Source organism: Felis catus, chromosome B1 (assembly GCF_018350175.1).
Source record: "Felis catus isolate Fca126 chromosome B1, F.catus_Fca126_mat1.0, whole genome shotgun sequence".
Lineage (NCBI taxonomy): Eukaryota > Metazoa > Chordata > Mammalia > Carnivora > Felidae > Felis > Felis catus.
In genome coordinates, this window is record NC_058371.1 from 204843283 (window position 1) to 204861908 (window position 18626).

Consider the following 18626-nt stretch of genomic DNA (forward strand, 5'->3'; position numbering starts at 1 on the left):
GGCCCCGCACCTCCGTCTGCCCAGGACCCCTGGTCCCTCTGGTCAGCCCGGTGTCCCTAACCCGTCCACCCTCCCCCCCCGGCCCCCTCCCCGCACCAGGCAGGGTGCCGCGTGCGCACACGGTCTCCCAGCCATCACTGCCGTTCCCGCCGGTCCCGCTCCCCTCCCCGCCTTGGCCTCCCCTGCCCGTGCTCTGCGCCTGCGCCTTCCCGGCACGCCCATGTGGGCGCCAACCGGGGACACCAGCACCGTCTCCGGGCCTGGACTAGGACACACGGCTCCACAGAAGACTTGGCAAGGAGTGCAGTGATGGAATGAGGGAGGCCAGGGCCCGGTGTGCACGTTCCTCCTCTCCACGTCCAGCCAAGACAGCCTGCGAGGAGAAGAATCTATCTAACCCCACCTCCCTCCCTTCCCCGGGTTGGTATGTTCCAGCTCGGGTTTTGGCGGGAGCGACACCGCTCTCTGGTGCGCAGGCGCCGGGTTACAAGTTCGCGTTTGCGCAGGTGCAGAGTCGCCACCCTCTGCCCGCGGCGGGAGGCGGCGTGTGGGCCTCTTGCGGGCCCGGGCTTCTGCGCGGCGGCGGCGCGGACGCCGGGGTTCGACATGGCCAGCTGGGTGTTCTGTAATCGCTGCTTCCAGCCGCCGCACCGGACGTCGTGCTTCAGCCTGACCAACTGCGGCCACGTATACTGCGACGTCTGCCTGGACAAAGGTGAGGCGGGCGGGCCCTGGGGTCGGGCAGTACCCGGGCGGCGGGGCGGGGCCGAGGGCGCCGGGTTCCTTCCCGAACCTCGGGTGCAGAGGCAGCAGGACGTCCTGCTGGGTGGGCGGCCGGAGGGATGGTGGAAAACGTGCTGGCCGAGATCGCAGGTGTCAGCCCCGGGAGTATGGCTCTCCCTGCCCTTTCGGAAGGCGGGTTAAACTAGGCCCTGTGTCCAGGATGCCTTTAAACAGCAGCGCAGGGCCCCAGAAGGCGCGTCCTCACCTGGCGTCAAGCGAGGGTGGAGCCAGAGCCTGCGGGGCAGGGGGCGGGAAGGTGAGAGACAGCCGGGACACTTGGGAGCTCCCAGGCAGAGGTGACGCCGAGTGCAGAGATCCTAGGGTAGAAGGAAGTGTGGACGGGCTGGAGGAGCCGAGGGTGCTGGTGAAGTCGGCTGAAGCATGCTGCAGGGGATCCCCCCCTGTTCTCCGGGCAGTAGGAAACCACTGGTTTTAAGCAGGGTGGTGATGTGATCAGAGGTGTCTTTCTTTTCATGAGATTTTTTTTAACTTTATCTATTTTGAGATAGAAAGCAAGCGGGGCAGGGGCAGAGGGGACAGGGAGAGAGGGAGAGAGAGAATCCCAAGCAGGCTCCGTGCTGTCTGCACAGAGCCAAGAGATCGTGACCTGAGCCGACTTCAAGTGTCCGACGCTCAACCGACTGAACCACCCAGGTGTCTCTTTCTATGAAAATTTTAAGTTGAAGACAAAGAGTGGCGCCTGGGTGGTTCAGTCGGTTAAGAGTCCGACTTTGGCTCAGGTCATGATCTCGCGGTCTGTGGGTTCGAGCCCTGCGTCGGGCTCTGTGCTGACAGCTCGGAGCCTGGAGCCCGCTTTGGATTCAGTGTCTCCCTCGTTCTCTGCCCCTCCCCCACTCGCTCTGTCTCTCTCAAAAATAAATTTAAAAACTTTAAAAATTAAAAAATAAATAAACATTTAAAAAAAGAGAGAAGAAATCACAAAGGAAAAGATAGATTTGACCTAAAAGAAAAAAAAAAAGTGAAACCTCTGTATGCCCTACATGCCAAAAAATACACAAAGTTAAAGGGCAAATTGCACACTCATGAAAATAACTATCTTATTAATGACCAAGTTAATTGTCTCCCTATGTAAAGAGCTCAGTATAAATGATTAAGAAAAATATCGTCCCAATAAAAAAGTTAGCCAGGAATATAAACTGATAATTCACGGGAGAGAAAGACAAATAGGGGCGCCTGGGTGGCTCAGTCGGTTGACCGTCCGACTTCGGCTCAGGTCATGATCTTGCGGTTTGTGGGTTCAAGCCCCGCGTCAGGCTCTGTGCTGACAGCTCAGAGCCTGGAACTCGCTTCCGATTCTGTGTCTCCCTCGTTCTCTGTTCCTCCTCCACTCGTGCACTTTCTCTCTGTCTCTCAAAAATAAATAAACATTAAAAATATTTAAATTGAAGTACAAAGAAAAAGTCACGAATGCAAAGCACAAAAATTTTTACAGGGTGAATTTACCTGTGAAACCAGCTCCCAGATTGAGAGAACATCACCACCCTCTCAGAAGCCACATCAGAGAGAACCACTAACCCGATGTCTATCTTGTGGACCGCCTTGGGTGTATATCTGCAGTAGGGTTGCTGAGTCTCACGCGTGTGTTTGAAAAGTCTCTGGCAGCTGGGTGAAAAGGTAGTTTGGTGGGAGACAGGAACTGGGCAAGAGGCTGTGCGGTTGAGCACGGGAGCGATGATGGGGCCGTGGGCCTAGAGAGATATAGCACAGTGGAGTCTGGGGAGCGGCCTGGCCTCTGACTGGAGGATTGGGGGTTGGGTTAGCAGCACTGAGCACAGAGAGAAAACAGCAGCTCCCAGGGTGAGGTTCAGGGGCTCACGTTGGACACTGAGATTCCGGTGAGAGCCATCCGAGGCGGGGAGACTGGGAGGGATTGAGTATTTGGGGCTCGGGGTCAGGACAGCCAGGAACACGTCAGGGAATTAGCATGTATGTAGTCATCGAAGATACTGGAGTGAGGAGAGTGTGGAGGGCAGAGGGAACCAGGGCATGGTATCACCTGGGAGGAGCATTTCTTGAAGACGATGGGTGAAGGTAGGAGGAGGCTGTGGAAGAAAAGAAAGCAGAGTATTTGGGACCTGGCGTCCCAGGGCAGAGTGGAACCTCCCCCTGGATTTAGTGGCGTGGGTGAACTTGGGTGAAAACAGTGGAGACCAGTGCATGCTCTCAGCCTTGGGGGACTGGTTTGGGGCCTCGGGCAGGGCGATTCCCAGCGGACCTCTAGCTCTTGAAGCCTAAGGCCAAAGCACATTCCAGTAGCCCTAGGTCATTCCTCCAAAAAGCCACAGGTGCTGGGACATAGAACAAAACAAAAAAGACAGCAGAAAGGCTTGAGGGCTCTGGATGGAGCACTGACCGTAGCTTCCCAGCTGTTTGGTGACCGTTACTCAGAGATAAGCCCTCCTTAAGCTTTGGTGTGTGTCCTCCCAGACTCTTTCCTATGGAGGTGCCTGAGCGGTTCAGTGGGTTAAGCGTCAGACTTCGGCTTAGGTCATGATCTCGAGGCTTGCGAATTTGAGCCCCACGTCGGGCTCTCTGCTGTCATCCTGGAGCCCGCTGCAGATTCTCTTCTCTGTCCCCCCACCTCTCAAAAATAAACATTAAAAAAAATCTTAATGGTATTGCGTGTATACCGTTTAGTTACCTGCATTTATGAACAGGACGTGGATATTTTTTCATGTTCAACTAGGTGTGTATCATCCTTTTTAAGGTCGCACAGTATATCTTTTAGTTGCCGTACCAAGACCTATTTAACTGATTCCCTGGTAAAAGACGTGTGTTTTTTCTAATGTTTTGCTGGCAAACAGCACTTGTTCACTTGTGTGGTTTTCTCCTTTGCGTGTGTGTAAGCGTGGAAGCGCCTCACTGGGCCGTGCCCGTCACAGCCGACACCTAGGACCAACCCGCCCAGAAGGCGTGGCTGCGCCACTTCCCAGCACCGATGGCCTGGATTTTCTTTTCATACATTACTGGTGGTCTGTGCTTTGGCCAGCGGCCCTCACGCCTTTTGCTGGAGTGCTTAGTGGGTTAGTGAGCTCTGTTTGCATATTAAGTATGAATGTCAGTTTTCCTGTCCATTAGCTGCAGACAAGTTCCTCTCTGTGTCCGGTCTGTTACTGCCCCCGCCCTCAACACAACTCGCAGAGCTTTCGGAGTCAGCTCTGTTAATCTTTGACTCCACGGCTTCAGGCTGCAGCGATGCTCAAGGGGAAGTTCTGTGCTCCAGAATCCGCAGTAGAGACGTGGGGGGGGGGGGGGGGGGGGGCGGGAACGTACCGCCAGGCGTGGATGTTTTCAGGAGAGGGCGACTTGAACGTGTTTGTAGGGAGAGAGGAAGGGGGTAGCTCTGGAGGCCACCGGAAGGGAGCCCACTCTTTCTGTACCAGGACCGTCGTCCCACGTGCTGGGGGTGGGACGGGACAGAGGAAGAAGGCAGAGTGAGCTGGGTTGTTCTGTGGTGGGTAACTGGAGGGGAGGCGGGGGATTGAGGGAGGTCAGCACGCGGTCTGGGGCTGGTCCGAACACCCCCCCACAGGGAGTTGGGGGGGCACTCAAGAAGAATGGATGGGCGCCGGCAGTGTTGCAGGTTCATCCAGGTTGGAACCCACGTCTCTGAATCCACTTCCGGTTAAGTGGTTTTTTGCCCGGTTCTTAGCTGCACTGGACCAGAAGCGGGGGAGGAAGAGAGCCCGGGTTTGGGCTGGGTGTGCTGCTTGGAAGGGTGAGGAGCGCGGTACTGACTGGCCGGCTCCGGGCTCCAGGCCGCTCTGTGGGAAAGTGAGACTCTGACATGTGGGGTCGGGGCCGAGCCCGGGACGAGGGGCCCTGCTGCCGCCAGTGACGTGGGTACAGGCGTAGGAAGGAGTCTGAGTTTGCCCACGACAGCGGCCGCTCCGGGGGCCCAGGGCGTAGTCACGGGAGAAGGGGCCCCTGTGGGGGCAGGCCAGGAAGTGCTGGACTTAGCGCGGGCTTCCCAGTGAGGACGAGCGTGGCGGAAACCAGCATGCTGCGGCAGGTGCGGGTCACTGGGGCCGCCGGACAGGAGCAGGTGAGTCAGCCGACGCCAGCAGGTGGGAGGTACGAGGCCTCCGTCCAGGCGCCGCCGTGCAGGTGGCAGGAGCTCGGCAAACGCAGAGTCCTTTCCCGGTGAGCGGTCCCTGGTGTCGCAGAGGTGAGGCTGCGGGAGCAGAGCAAAACTCTGACTTCATGTGTTGGGTGGGGTGCAAGGAGCTACTTTCATTTTGAGGACTGACCATTGTTAATTAAGATATCGTTGCAAAACCTAACTGTAAGGGAGTTCTGAGACACATTTAGTTTCAGTGTTGTTGATCTTCACAGTCACCAATTTGGGGCAGTTCTGCAAGGCAGGAAGAGGTGGATCGTTCGCGGCATAAACGGTGTCCCAACTCTGGCCACGTGCAGTGTCACGATGGAGTGTGGAAGTGTGGATGCTACGTTGTGAAGAAAACTGTGATTTGAATCTGCATCTCCACGCGTTCAGAAGCAATACTCACTATGATATAGTAAAGTTTGCTTTTCTTTTACAGGTAGAAAGGGCGAGTGCTTGATTTGTAAAGTGCCTTGTCGCACACTTTTACTTTCAGAACACGTAAGTTCAAATATGTATTATCTGAATGTTGATCAGTATTTTTTTTTAGAGTATTATGTTATTTTTTTTAACGTTTATTTAGTTTTGAGACAGAGACAGAGCATGAACGGGGGAGGGTCAGAGAGAGGGAGACACAGAATCTGAAACAGGCTCCAGGCTCTGGGCTGTCAGCACAGAGCCCGATGCGGGGCTCGAACTCACGGACCGCGAGATCATGACCTGAGCCGAAGTCGGCCGCTTTACCGACTGAACCACCCAGGCGCCCCGATCGGTATTTTTTTTTTAATGTTGAGATTCAATATTTAGTCATTTGGAGTGTCTGAAAAAATTTTTCATTTTGCTAGGTTAATTAGAAGATCTTCCAGGATTTCTGAGTAAAGTACAATCAGGGTTTGGTTTTGAATGCCTCGGATAACCTTCTTTTGTAGACTGGCCCTGTTTGTAGTTTGCCGTGCTGTGTTCCGGGAGGCGAAGATGAGGTGAATAGGGTCTCCGGTACAGTACAGACCCCTGAAGAAGGCGACAGAGTCTGGCTTTCCCTGGGGCTCATACCTAATGAAGAGGGTTGGAGGAACGTCAGTTCAGAGTTGATGACTGTCACCGTAGGCTTGAAACGATGACTTTTGTTTTCTCTTGAAAATACATCAGTTTAACTTGTTTGGTTTAAACTTAGTTGTAAATAATTATTGTCTTTATACTTAGGTTCTAAGAGATGTGTGTGATCGGATGTTTTAATCTATAACAAAATTGGTTTTTTTTCTGATTACAAATACAATACGATGTCACAAAAAACTGAAATGATACAGTAAATCATAATGGAGAAGTACAAGTCCCCCAGATCCCGTTTCCCACAGATGTCAACAAGTGGGAACATAGTTCCTGCTGTGTGTTACTGGGATTCATCTTCTTACGTAATGGTGTCTGCTCAGTTGACTTTACACTTCTGGCACGCCCACCCTCTCCAAAAACACTGCATACTGTTTCAGTATTTTCCTATTGGCAAAACTATTTCAGCAGTTTCCTCGTGGGGGGTTTTAGTTTTTCACGGTTGCAGTCTTACAGCCAACATTTTTTACCATGTCTCTGCATATCTGTAGGAATATTTCTGTAGCATAAATTCCTAGAAGTGGAAAAATAAGGTCAAAGAGTTAAATGTTTGGTAGAAAGTGCCTTATTTCCTTTAAGAAATGTTGCCTCAACGTGGTTTTGATATGTGTTTCCCTGATGCCAAGTGAAGTTGAACATCTTTTCATGTGTCTGTTGGCCATCTGGATGTCTTCTTTGGAGAAGTGTCTGTTCATGTCTTTGGCCCATTTCTTCAGTGGATTATTTGTTTTTCGGGTGTTGAGCTTGATAAGTTCTTTATAGATTTTGGATCCTAACCCTTTATCTGATACGTTGTTTGCAAATATCTTCTCCCATTCTGTCGGTTGCCTTTTAGTTTTGCTGATTGTTTCCTTCGCTGTGCAGAAGCTTTTTATCTTGATGAGGTCCCAGTAGTTCATTTTTGCTTCTGTTTCCCTTGCCTCCGGAGATGTGTTGAGTGAGAAGTTGCTGCAGCCGAGGTCAAAGAGGTTGTTGCCTGCTTTCTCCTCGAGGATTTTGATGGCCTCCTGTCTTACATTTAGGTCTCTCGTCCATTTTGAGTTTATTTTTGTGTCTGGTGTAAGAAAGTGGTCCAGGTTCATTGCTCTGCATGTCGCTGTCCAGTTCTACCAGCACCATTTGCCGAAGACACTGTCTTTTTTTCCATTGGATAATTTTTTCTGCTCTGTCAAAGATAAGTTGGCCACACATTTGTGGGTCCAGTTCTGGTTTTTTTAATATCGGTCAGAGTGGCTAAAACTAACAACTCAGGCAACAACAGATGTTGGTGAAGATGTGGAGAAAGAGGATCTCTTTTGCGCTGCTGGTGGGAATGCAAACCGGTGCAGCCGCTCTGGAAAACAGTATGGAGGTTCCTCAAAAATTTAAAAATAGAACTACCCTACGACCCAGCACTTGCACTACTAGGAATTTATCCAGAGGATGCAGGAGTGCTGGTTCATAGGGGCACATGTACCCCAATGTTTATAGCAACCCTTTCAACAATAGCCAAATTTTGGAAAGAGCCCAAATGTCCCTCGACGGATGAATAGATAAAGAAGATGTGCCTGAAATCATTGTTGCACCATATGCTAACTAACTTGGATGTAAAATAAAAAAATAAGTAAAAAAGAAAAAATATATTACATATAATGTGTATATGTATATATACATATACGTATACATATACATATACATACATATATACATATGTATATATATGTATATATATATAACAGAATACTACCTGGCAATGAGAAAGAATGAAATGAACTCTTGCCATTTGCAACAACGTGGATGGAACTAGAGAGTATTATGCTAAGTGGAGTAAGTCAGAGAAAGACATCATACGTTTTCATTCATATGTGGAATTTGAGTAACTTAACAGGGGACCATGGGGGAAGGGAAGGGGAAAAAATAGCTACAGACAGAGAGGGAAGCAAACTGTAACAGACTCTTAAATACAGAGAACAAACTGAGGGTTGATGAGGGGCGGAGGAGAGGGGAAAATGACGATGGGCATTGAGGAGGGCATCTGTTGGGTTGAGCACTATGTGTTGTATGGAAGCGATGAATCACAGGAATCCACTCCTGAAGCCAAGAGCACACTGTATACGCTGTATGTTAGCCAACGTGACAATAAGTTATATCTTTTAAAAAAAGGAAAAGAAGAGACAAAAGAGGCTTTCAAGGAACTTTGAAAAGGAGATAAGCATATAAACAAATGATTATTAAAATGAACAATTAAAAGTAAGAACACGAAGGGGCGCCTGGTGGCTCAGTCGGTTAAACGTCCGACTTCAGCTTGGGTCACCATCTGGTGGTCCTTCAGTTCGAGCCCCGCGTCGGGTTCTGTGCCGACAGCTCGACGCCTGGAGCCTGCTTCGGATTCTGTGTCTCCCTCTCTCTGCCCCTCCCCTGCTCATTCTCTCTCTCTCTCTCTCTCTCTCTCTCTCTCTCTCTCTCAAAAATAAACAAACATTTAAAAAAATGTTTTTAAAGTAAGAACATGGGGGGAGGGGGAAAGAAATGTACGGCTTTAGGCCCTCAGCTGTGCTTCCAGGCTCTGCTGACTGGTGCAGCTGGTCGGGCCTGCGGCCGAGGGAGGGACGCCCCCGCCTTTCTCTGCCTTCTTGGTTTGCACGCTCAGTTTATGTGTGCTCTGTCTTGTTTTCTAATAAATGTATTTCAGACTGTCCATTTCCTTCTGTTGACTGCTGTTCTGCATCCCTTTGAGCATTGGTTTTATCATTTCTAAATAGTCTTATTTCTCTTAACTTCTTTTTCAACTCAAGAATTACTTGGGAGAATATTCCTTAATTTTTGAGAGATTAGATCTTATTTCCTCTACCGTTTTTGTAGAAAACTTTTAATTTTATGCCTTTGTGATCAGAGAATATGGCCATGTGGTTTCTTTTTTTAATTGTCAAGATTTTCACTGTGTCTTCGTACGTGGCAATTGTTAATGTTCTACAGATGCTTGAAGATGTACGTATTTGTTTATTCTCTGTGCACACGCGTGAGTGAAGTTGTTCGCGGCACCAGTGCTGCTCCTGGCCGCTCTCTCCCGCACCCCTGCGTTGCATTCTGGGGCCGCTTCCAGCAGTCTCTCGGGGGCCCTCCTTTCTCCTCTGCCACCATGACGCCTAAGAGCCATTCTTCCTGCCCTCCCTCCTGCTTCCTGGAATCTTTTCTCCCCCCACAGCCAGAGAGGTCTGCGCACATGGGTCACGTGTCCCGGCCTTCTCAGAGTGAAACCCAAGTCCCCTCATGCCCGTGGCTCTGGGACCTGACCTCTGGTGGACACCTGGTCCCCTGGCCGGTGACTCCAACCTGCCACTGCTCCTGGGGCCAGGCTGCTTCCACCTCCTCCTTCCCCCACTGCCTTTAGGTCTCTGCCTATGGTTCTGCGTGACTGTGGTTTCTTTGACCTGTGGCAGGAAGGACACTTAGAATCACGGCACGGTGTGTGTGCATTTGGGTGCGCATGAATCCATGTGTGTGCACGTACGTGAACGACGTTTCACAGGACAACACGAACCCTTGTAAACGCAGTGCCCCTGGTGGTTTCTGCTCTGACTGGCTTTCTTTTGTCAGAGCCAGACACAGTGCATGGACCAGGCCAAGCTGATCTTCTGCGACCTGCTGTGTGAAAGCTGCCCACGCCTCTTACTCTGCCCGCACCTGCTCCTTTGGCTTCACACACAGGACACCACCTGCTTTGTATTTGTTGACTTGTTTGTCACCGGAAAGGGCCTTATCTGTCAGGTGGTGGGGAGACTGAAGCTGGGGAGCCCGCGGGGACCTGGGAGAGGCAGCCGGGCCCGCAGGACAGAGCCTGTGATGAACGCACAGCAGAAGGATATATGGGCCGGAAGGGGTTGCACTTGGGCTGGAATTGGCTGGTTCTCCAGTGGAGATGGAAAGGAGCCCCTGCAGTGGGGAGGCCCCGAGCCCTGGAGAAGCCAACGGCGTCTGGACCCCAAGTGTGAGGACGTGGGACCTGGGGCCGTGAGTGTGCAGGGCACTCTTCCACATGCCCACTTAAGGCGCTGGGAGAAGTGGGCAGAGTCGGGGGCTGGAGGTGGCTAGACCAGAGGCTCCCCTGGACAGCAGAGGCCTGGCTAAGGAAGATGCGTGTGTGGCCCCAGGGCAGGAACCCCAGGACACCCACCCACAGGGTCTCCGTGATGGCTGTGCCCTCTTGCCTTCCCCTGACCTCTGAGGGGTGGATTCAGCCGTCCTGCCCCAGGCCCCAGGTCGGAGGCTGCTCGTGGTGAGGATGAGCCTGGTTCCTGGGCCGCAGCCCAAATCGGGACCTGGAGGACATGACCACGTGCCGGCAAGGACCTGGGTTTAGGGCATTTGGGGGGTGTCCCACAGGGTTTGGGGGGATGACCTTCCTGTATGGCGGAAGAGAGAAGTGGACAGCAGCCACTGGAGCAGCACGCTGGCCTGGCTGGGGGCTGTCTCTGGCCCTGCTCTCCTTGTGGGGTCCCCAGCTAGACTCAGTCTCCCCGCCTGCCTCCCGTGAACAATGCCTCCCCAGGCCTGGCCCCCAAAGCAGTCTCTTGGACAGCACCCCCCCCCCACACACACACACACTCTGCTAAGTGGATGCTGGTGACCCAGCAGAGGAGGGCTGCTGGTTTCCGAGCGGAAGGCCATCCACTGAGCACAGGCCTCCACTAATGCGCAGGCAAGAGATAGGTGTCCCTCTTAAGTTAGCGCCTTCATGTAATTTTGGAACCACTTGTTATTTTCCACACAAAGCCCTGTTGGGTTTGCACTTCACTGATGACACAGCTAAACTGACATCCCTACAGTGGGGCCTCTGGGCCACAAGTGTGGCACGCCTCCATTTGTTTAGATGCGTTCCGGCTTCAGTGGCGGTTTTCTGTACAGAGGCTGGTGCCGCCGTTAGCGTCACCCTCGCGTATTGATGATATGGGATAATTTCATCTCCTAAGTGCTTCTCGTTGGTGTGTAAAAATGGGTTGGTTTTGTTTATTAACCTTTATCTGGTGACCGTGCTAAATTCACTTGATAATGCTGTTGGCCGATGTGAAGATCCGTCTAGACTGTCTCTGTGCACAATCGTGTCATCTCCAAATGTTGAATTTCTGTGTCATTCCCCCCTTTCTTTCCTTGTACCTTCTTCTCACTGTGTAAGCAACAAGGGGACACAGTGGTGATGGCAGGCATCCTTTGTCTCTTTCTGATTTCAGGGTCAAGCTTCCAGTGGGTCACCATGGAGTATTCATGTGAGCTCTGGGTTTCTTACTAAGGGGTTATCATTTTATTTTTCTTCTTTATTTTGCTGATGTGGTGAATTACATTTATTTTTAGAATTTTAAACTCACAGTAGAATTTCAAATACTGCAACTTGGTTGTGATGCGGTATAGCTTGTATGTGTACATGAATTTGGGTTTTGTGCACCTGCGTTCATGTGAGAACTGACCTGTGATTTTCCTTTCTTACATGCCCTTTTCAAGTTTTGGTGAATCAGGGTTTTGCTGGCTTCATAAAAGGAGTTGGATATTCTTTCATTTCCTCTTTTCTGGAAGATTTTTTAAGATTGGGGTTAGTCAGAGAATGGTAAAATTCATGTGTGACACTCTCTGATCCTAGAAGGCTGAGGAGGTTTTTAACTAGGGTTTAATTTTTTTTTTTTTAATGCTTGTTTATTTTTTAGAGACAGAGCACGTGCGGGGAAGGGGTAGAGAGAGACAGAGGGAGACGGAGAATCCAAAGCAGGCTTCTCGCTGACAGCAGTAAGCCCTACGTGGGGCTCAAACTCATGAACCATGAGATCATGACCTGAGCCAAAGTTGGACACTCAGCTAACTGAGCTACCCAGGTGCCCCACTAGGGTTTAATTTTTTAATTAGACATGGAACTTTTCAGAGTTCCTAATTCTTGGGTCAGCTTAAGTAAGTCTTTTTCTAGGAATTTGTGCACTTCCTCTGAATTTTGAAATTTCTCATCATCCGCATGTCTGTAGCCATCTGTATTTTCCATGTCTGTGAGATCTGTAGTGATGTCCTTTTTTTGTTGCCTTGTCTCTTTTTTTTCTTCAACAGTCTTACCTGGTTTTATTGTTAGTAAGTTAGTGTTCTCAGGTGTTTTGGCTCTGTTTGTCGTCACTTTGCATTTCTCGACTTTTGTTTTCTTTATCGTTTCCTTTTTCTTTTCTCTTTGGATTTAATTTGTTCTTTAAGATAATTGCTTACAGGAACCTGTAGCCTCTCCCTTCTGATATCTACGTTGCAGGGTTGTGGCACCCTTCTGTTCATCCTTGCCTGCGTTTCTGCAATTGGCTGTGTTACATTTTTGTTATCTTTCACTTCAGAATACTTTGAAATTTTTTCTGATTACTCCTGTGACCTGTGTGTTTTCTGAAACTGTATTGATTAATTTAGAAATATTTGGGGATTGTTAGTTGTTATTTTTACTTTTATTCAAGTTTAATACAGAAGAATGCACAAGTATGGGTACATGGCTGTGGGAATTGTTTGTGACCTGAGCGTCAGACCAAGACAGCATTTGTTTCCATGACCCCAGAGACTACGGAATGCCCTTGACCTTCTGCAGTCTAACATGAAGTAGTCTTCCTGCCAATGCAAGGGTCTCAGACACTTCTGTCGCCTTTGTCCCACCTTCCCCTCATGCTGTCGGTGTGTGGTTCAGTTCTGTCTGCACAGAGCCCCACGGGATGACGAGTGTGCGGTCACCATTCTGATCTTGGGTCACCCCACAGTCCCCTTCCCTCGCGCTCCTCACTTGTTCCTGAACCCACTTGTTCCCACCGAGGAACCCTTTCCCACCTGAAGGCCGTGGCTTCTGTTGGTGACAAATTCTCTGTTTTTTGTTTGTCTGAAAAGGACCTCTGTTTTTGTCTCCATTTGGAAGCATATTTTCACTGGGCTTAGAATTCTTTAATGGAAATTCATGTTTTTTGGCGCTTTGACCATACTCCTCCATTTTTGTCTTTTTCCGCACCCGGCTCTCCTGTGTGTGAGCGGTTGTCTGTGTAGTTGTCCTGCCTGTCTTCGCAGAGTTTCCACAGCTTGTGCAGTGAGGTCGTTCCTTAGCCTGGAGGGCCCTCGGCTGCTCTGTCTCCACACCCTCCCCTGCCCCTCGGGGCCTCTGTCACGTGTAGAGTGACCGACTCCCGTCACAGAAGGTAGTAGACCCTGACAGGTGAGTGACAGCCAGCCTTTCCAGGTGCTTTCACTTCTGGCCCACGGAGCCGCTCATCTTGTTCTGGGCCGTCTCTGTATGTGTCTTTACGTAACAGGCGTGGTCCCCACTTGTCGAGCACCAGGCCCGGCCACGCTCTGTTGGGGGCGCCGCTCCCCTCTTGTTTGCCCGCGCTCCACGTGACCTTCGGGAGGGCACCGTTTCTGCTTACCTCGCTCGGGGGACGGAAGCTCGGACATGTTGGGCCGTGTGCCAGGGCGGCGGGTCCAGCTGGTGCAGAGCAGGCTTCGCACGTACCTGAAGGCCCCGGCCCCTCCCCGTGGGCCGTGCTGCCTCGCCTTGCGGTGGTCCGTCCAGGCAGCACCGTGCGGGGCTCCCCCGCTGTCGACCTGACGCCCAGGAGCGGATCCCGGGGCTGCTTCACCACACCGGCCCCCTGACCTTCCGAAGCCAGACCTGCTCCCACCCCGCTGCTGGCTCCCCCAGAAGGCCCTGGCCCCCTTTGGGGAGCATTTCCCCGTTTCTGCTGCTCATCTGAGTTCAGCTTCACTGTCGTCTCGCTGGGGCTCGGGGGCACATCCCGAAGCTCGTGACTTGCCCACAGCCCAGACCAAAGACCAGACGGGGAGGACGCACGACGCCCCTCCCGCACCTCTTCGCTCTGGTGCGTGCGTGTCCTTATCCGGGTGCCCCTGCACGCTTCGTGCTGTCCTGTCCGTTTAGCGGCGGCCGCTCTCTGACTCCTGTCGCAGGACGGCCGTTGCTGACGTGGGGGGGTGGGGGGTGGGGGACAGGGCACGTCTGCACTAGCGTCGTAAGTCGGCAGAGACGGTTTCTTCAGCCCTCGCTCTCCTGCGTCTCTCGAGCTGGCTTTCTCGGTAACTCGGCGCGTACTTGTGCCGACTTGGCCGCGATCGTCGGCTTTCCCCTTCTTCCGAGCTCCACGCGTTTCCTCTGCTTGGCTTTCACCCCCACCTCCTTCAACCTTTGGGGGAACCCGTCCAAGTAGGGGTGTCTCACGCCTCACAGAGGAGGACGTGCGGCCCGGGGGCTCAGCCGGCCGCTGGCCGCTCTGCCCCCCGGTGGGTGCCCGGAGCCCCTTAGCGCTGGAGGCGTGGCGCTGCCCCTCGTCTGCCACAGCCACCGGCAGCTGGGACGTGGGTGTCCCTCCCGGGGCCCCTGGAGATGGCTTGTGAGGTGTCGATCGATTGTGTCACGTGTGGCTGACTCCAGACCCGGAGGTGCGGTTTTCTCACCGGTGCCGCACGCCCGTGTTAGAGGCGGTAACGGGGACCCTGCTTTCCTTCTCTTTCAGACGGACGCGGATATCCGGGCGCTGTTCATGGGTATAGACGACCTGTGTAGGAAGTACTCAAAGGAGACCTTCCAGGTGAGTCCTGCACGGGGCACTTCTTGCTCAGCATAACCCCCGGCAGGCTGCGGCTGCCTCATGAGGCTGTCCTTTCTGAGGGTCACAGCGCACTCGGCCACGCTGTGCTGTCCTCCTCCCGCCGCCCCCCCCCCCCCACCACGTGTGCCTCACGTCTCCCTCCAGGGTTGTGAACCCCTGCTCACCCCACGTCCCACCCCAGAGGTCTGACTTCCCAGACATCCCTGGACCATGTGCGGGCCACCGTTCTGTCCGGGAAGCTTCCTGAGAGAAGGGAGCCCCCAGCTCCCAGCCATCCTGCTTCTCCCCCTTCTGCAGTGTGGAGCCCCTGCTGTGGGCCACCTCCCACCTACCCTCTGGGGAAAGGGGCCAAGTGGGACAGCAGCCAGGAGCCGCCTCTAGCCGAGACCTTTCCCGTAGGGCAGCGGGCCAAGGGAGAGCGGTCCCACCCTGACCTTCTGGGCCCGTTGCACGTCTGGAGGCTGTGGTCCAGCAGCCCCACCGAGACCTCGTCTTCTCTGCAAGGCCCTTTCTAGCTATGACACGGCCTGAAGCCACCACGGTCTCATGGCCGTCCCATCTACACTTAGCGCCGAAGGCCTGGGTGGCGCCCCAGGACACAACAGCGGCACGAGGCAGGGGCCAAGCGGGGGCCCGGATGTCTCCATCGCCACGTCCACAGCGGGAGCTTTCATGGGTGGGCCGGGTCCCCTGAGGCCCGGAAACTGTCCACGTTCTCAAGCTTGGCGACCCTGCCCCCCATGACGTTCAGAACCACTGGCAGTCCTGTGCCCTGACGTGGTGTTCCCAGACGGCTCTGCAGACACTCACGCTGTCCCAGACCGTGCGCCCGCTCAGGGGTGGGGACAGAGGCCGTGGAGGCAGCTGCCAAGTGACCTCCTTTTCGCCTCTGGGTCTTCTCTCCCACGGTCACGAGCCCATCTGTCATGGTGCAGAGTGGAGTTTCCAGAGGCCACACGACGGGATGTCGCGTTGTTACCCATGTTAACAAACTGGGTTTATCGTTCTGAAATGAATTGCTATGTGTCATCCGTTTCTCTCAATATCAGTTTCTAGTAGGGTCAGCACTGACAGATAAAACCCACGTAGACGGAACCCTCAGGGTCTCCAGTAAGTTGAAGAACATAAAGCCAGCCCTCAGGCCCTGGCACGTGTGAGACTGTCAGAATCACGGCAGGTCCTTCCACTGAAGCCATCGGGAGGTCACCCTTCCTGATCCAGTTGGGAAGACATAGAAAAGTCTTCCTTTTCCTGTCCCCTCCCCGGGACCCCTTCTCATCTCCCCTCCTCTCCCCTGAGCCAGGGCTGGTCCGTGCTGGCCGGAGTGTGGACACCGGCTGCTCCTCCGGGAGGGGGACAGAAATGAGCCAGCAGACCTGATCCCCCTGCACAGAGGCTGGGGCTCTACCCGAGGGGACCACCCCCCGAATGGGCCATCCCACACCTCCTGCCAGTCACGGAACAGCAAAGGAGAGGCGTGCGTGGTCAGCTCCCGGCCTGGCCTTCCTCAGCCTGGCGCGTCACAAACTGGAGGCCGTGCCCTCTCCGTCCAGGAGGGCGTTCTCTACTGGATGAGGGCTCACGGCCCTTTTAGATCTTGCCTTGTTGGTGTCGCCTACCCCCATCAAGTCCACAGCGGCTCAGCCTGAGGGGCCCAGCACGCGGTCACTCGGGCCGACGCCCTGGGGACCTGGAGGCTGGCCCCCTGCCTGGCACAGGTGGGCGGCACACAGACGGGGGTCTGCGTGGCCGTGGACTCTCACCAGGCCCCTCAGGGCTCGGCGTTCCGTCCACAAGCCCGTCTCCCAGGCTCAGCCCTGCCTGTGGCCCCGTCCTTGCCGTGTGCTGCCACAGAGGCCTGGGTGCGTGTGCCCTCCCCGTTCTGGTTTGAGAACAGCCTGCCGGAGTGAAGATGGCGTGGGCCCGCCCACAGGCCCTGCCAAGCCCGGTACCTCCGGGGTGAAGGCCCCACGGGCCAGCGTGCCCGCAGTCCTGCTCCCCGACACGCCACGTGGCCGTCCTGTGGTCGTGCTCAGGCGCTCCTGCTCTCTGTTTCTCGGGGTCTACACCAAGACACAAGGTCTGGGGTCAGGGTGTGACGCTCTCTTCTTGCCACACGCGTAGAACCCGTTGAGGAATGAGACCAAGCAAACGGACGGGGAGTCTTGTCTTGCTGAAGACGACTGTGGAGGGTGGCTTCAGACCCGCCAAAACCACTCCCCGCTGTGCACGGGCCCCCACCTCACATCTAGACCCGGGCCGGCCCTGCTTCGCTGCCTATGCTACCTTGCCCGAAGGTGAGGCCCGCCTCCTGGGAGCCAGACCTGAGGAGCCGTGAGGCCTGAGAGCTGTCATCAAGGAGGTTTCTGGGACGGGCCCCTGGTGGCGCCCCCACCGCAGACTAGTGCTTCCGGCAGAGCCCGTGTCTGTCAGCCCTCGTCCTGCGGAGCGAGGGCCCCGGCAGTGTGTTCTCTGGACCCCGAGGGCGCGGAACCCTTCGGAAGATGCGGGGGCTTGGCAGAAGAATAGGAGGGTGTCTGTCACTCCTGACTGCGGTCTCGTCTTCTGGAGGTGGCCTGGCCCGCAGACGAGGTCTTTGGACCAGCTGTGGGCTGGCCGTCCCTTCCTGTCCGTGCACTTGGCAGAGTCCCGGGGAAGGACCTACGGGATGCTGACCTTGCGTCCCACCTGGCCCTGCGCCCAGCCCTGCACAGCCATGCGGAGGCCTTGCCCCGGGGCAGCAGAATTGGGTTTTAGCAGTCACGGTCTAGTGTTTCAAGAGGGAAGGCATCACGTCTGGAGACCTCTCTCCTGGGCTGGCTCTTTTCTCCCCTGAGTAAATCACAGGTCACGGTTTCTGATTTACGCTGGTGCCTTCGGGAGCCCGCTACAGATGTGGACGTCGGGGCTCCCGCAAATGGAAGACCAGAGATGGTGCCGGACCAGGTGTGGTGGGCCCTGGGGGACCAGACAGGGTCCGTGGGCTCTCACGCTCTCTCCACTCCGCTGGGCACCATTGCCTGCGTCGGCTCCTCCCTCCCAGGCTGGCCGCGGCCACCTAGCACTTCCGGGGTCACCCCAACCCTGTTGGTGCTGTTGGGTCAGGAGGCCATCCTGTGACCCGGCTGCTGCTCCCAAAGGGGCGGAGCACTGTGATTGGCCCGCTGGTCGTGTCCCGTCCCTCGGCCAGGCCCTCAACACCGCTGAAGCTGCTAGCGAGGGAGGCAGCCCGAGCTTCCCGCGGAGCACGTGGCCTGGGCTCGCGTTTGCGCCGGGCACACGCCACTGCTCGCGCGTCCTGCGCGGCGGTCCTGAGCTCTGCTTCGGACGCAGGGTGGCAGCCAGCGGAGCCCACGCCTGGGCCAGCGGGCAGGCGGGGGGACGGGGCGCAGGGAGATGGGCACGCCGGTGCTCGCACTGACGCTTCCTCCCAACCTCTGGCCGCCGGGATAGCGTGTGCGGTCGCGGCCCTGTACCGGCGCCAGCAGCTGACGCGTACTGTCTTCTCAGGTTTCAGAATTTCAAGAAAAGCACAGAAGGAGACTGTTGGCCTTCTATAGAGAAAAGGTAAGTCCGGTGACGTGCCGCCTCGTTCCGAGGCTGCGTCTCAAGGCGGCGGGCCGCTGGGCTGGCGCCTGTCCTGCCCACCCTCAACCTGGTGCGGGGATCCCGCCTGTGGACAGCATGTGGCTGCCTGGGGGCCCCAGCCGTGGTGGCCAGGACAGTTTCACCTTGGAATGCCAACACTGACCCGCTGACATCCCCAAACTCGTGAGGCACCTCTCCGTCCACAGCAACTGTGAAGTTGCACTGGCCAGTCCTTGTAAAGGACATTCGAGGGGCCTGTTCGTTTGCCCTGCAAGCAACTCCTCTAGCCCTGTGAGCACTAATATCTAGCCCTGTGAGCACTCCCGTCTAGCCCTGTGAGCACTAATATCTAGCCCTGTGAGCACTCCCCTCTAGCCCTGTGAGCACTCCCCTCTAGCCCTGTGAGCACTCCTGTCTAGCCCTGTGAG

General features: G+C 54.7%; 1 protein-coding gene across 5 annotated transcripts in view; it reads left to right on the forward strand.

Moving 5' to 3' along the window:
• The first annotated feature begins 514 nt into the window (after positions 1-514).
• The window catches only part of RNF212 (ring finger protein 212), a 39690-nt gene continuing 21578 nt past the window's right edge, over positions 515-18626 (forward strand). For all 5 annotated transcript variants that reach the window (XM_011281927.4, XM_045056698.1, XM_045056699.1 and 2 more), the window contains exons 1-4: positions 515-715; positions 5349-5410; positions 14515-14589; positions 18121-18177. In XM_011281927.4, coding sequence (XP_011280229.1) covers positions 607-715; positions 5349-5410; positions 14515-14589; positions 18121-18177 — 303 coding nt within the window. In that variant the 5' untranslated portion in view covers positions 515-606. The remainder of the gene's footprint in view (positions 716-5348; positions 5411-14514; positions 14590-18120; positions 18178-18626) is intronic.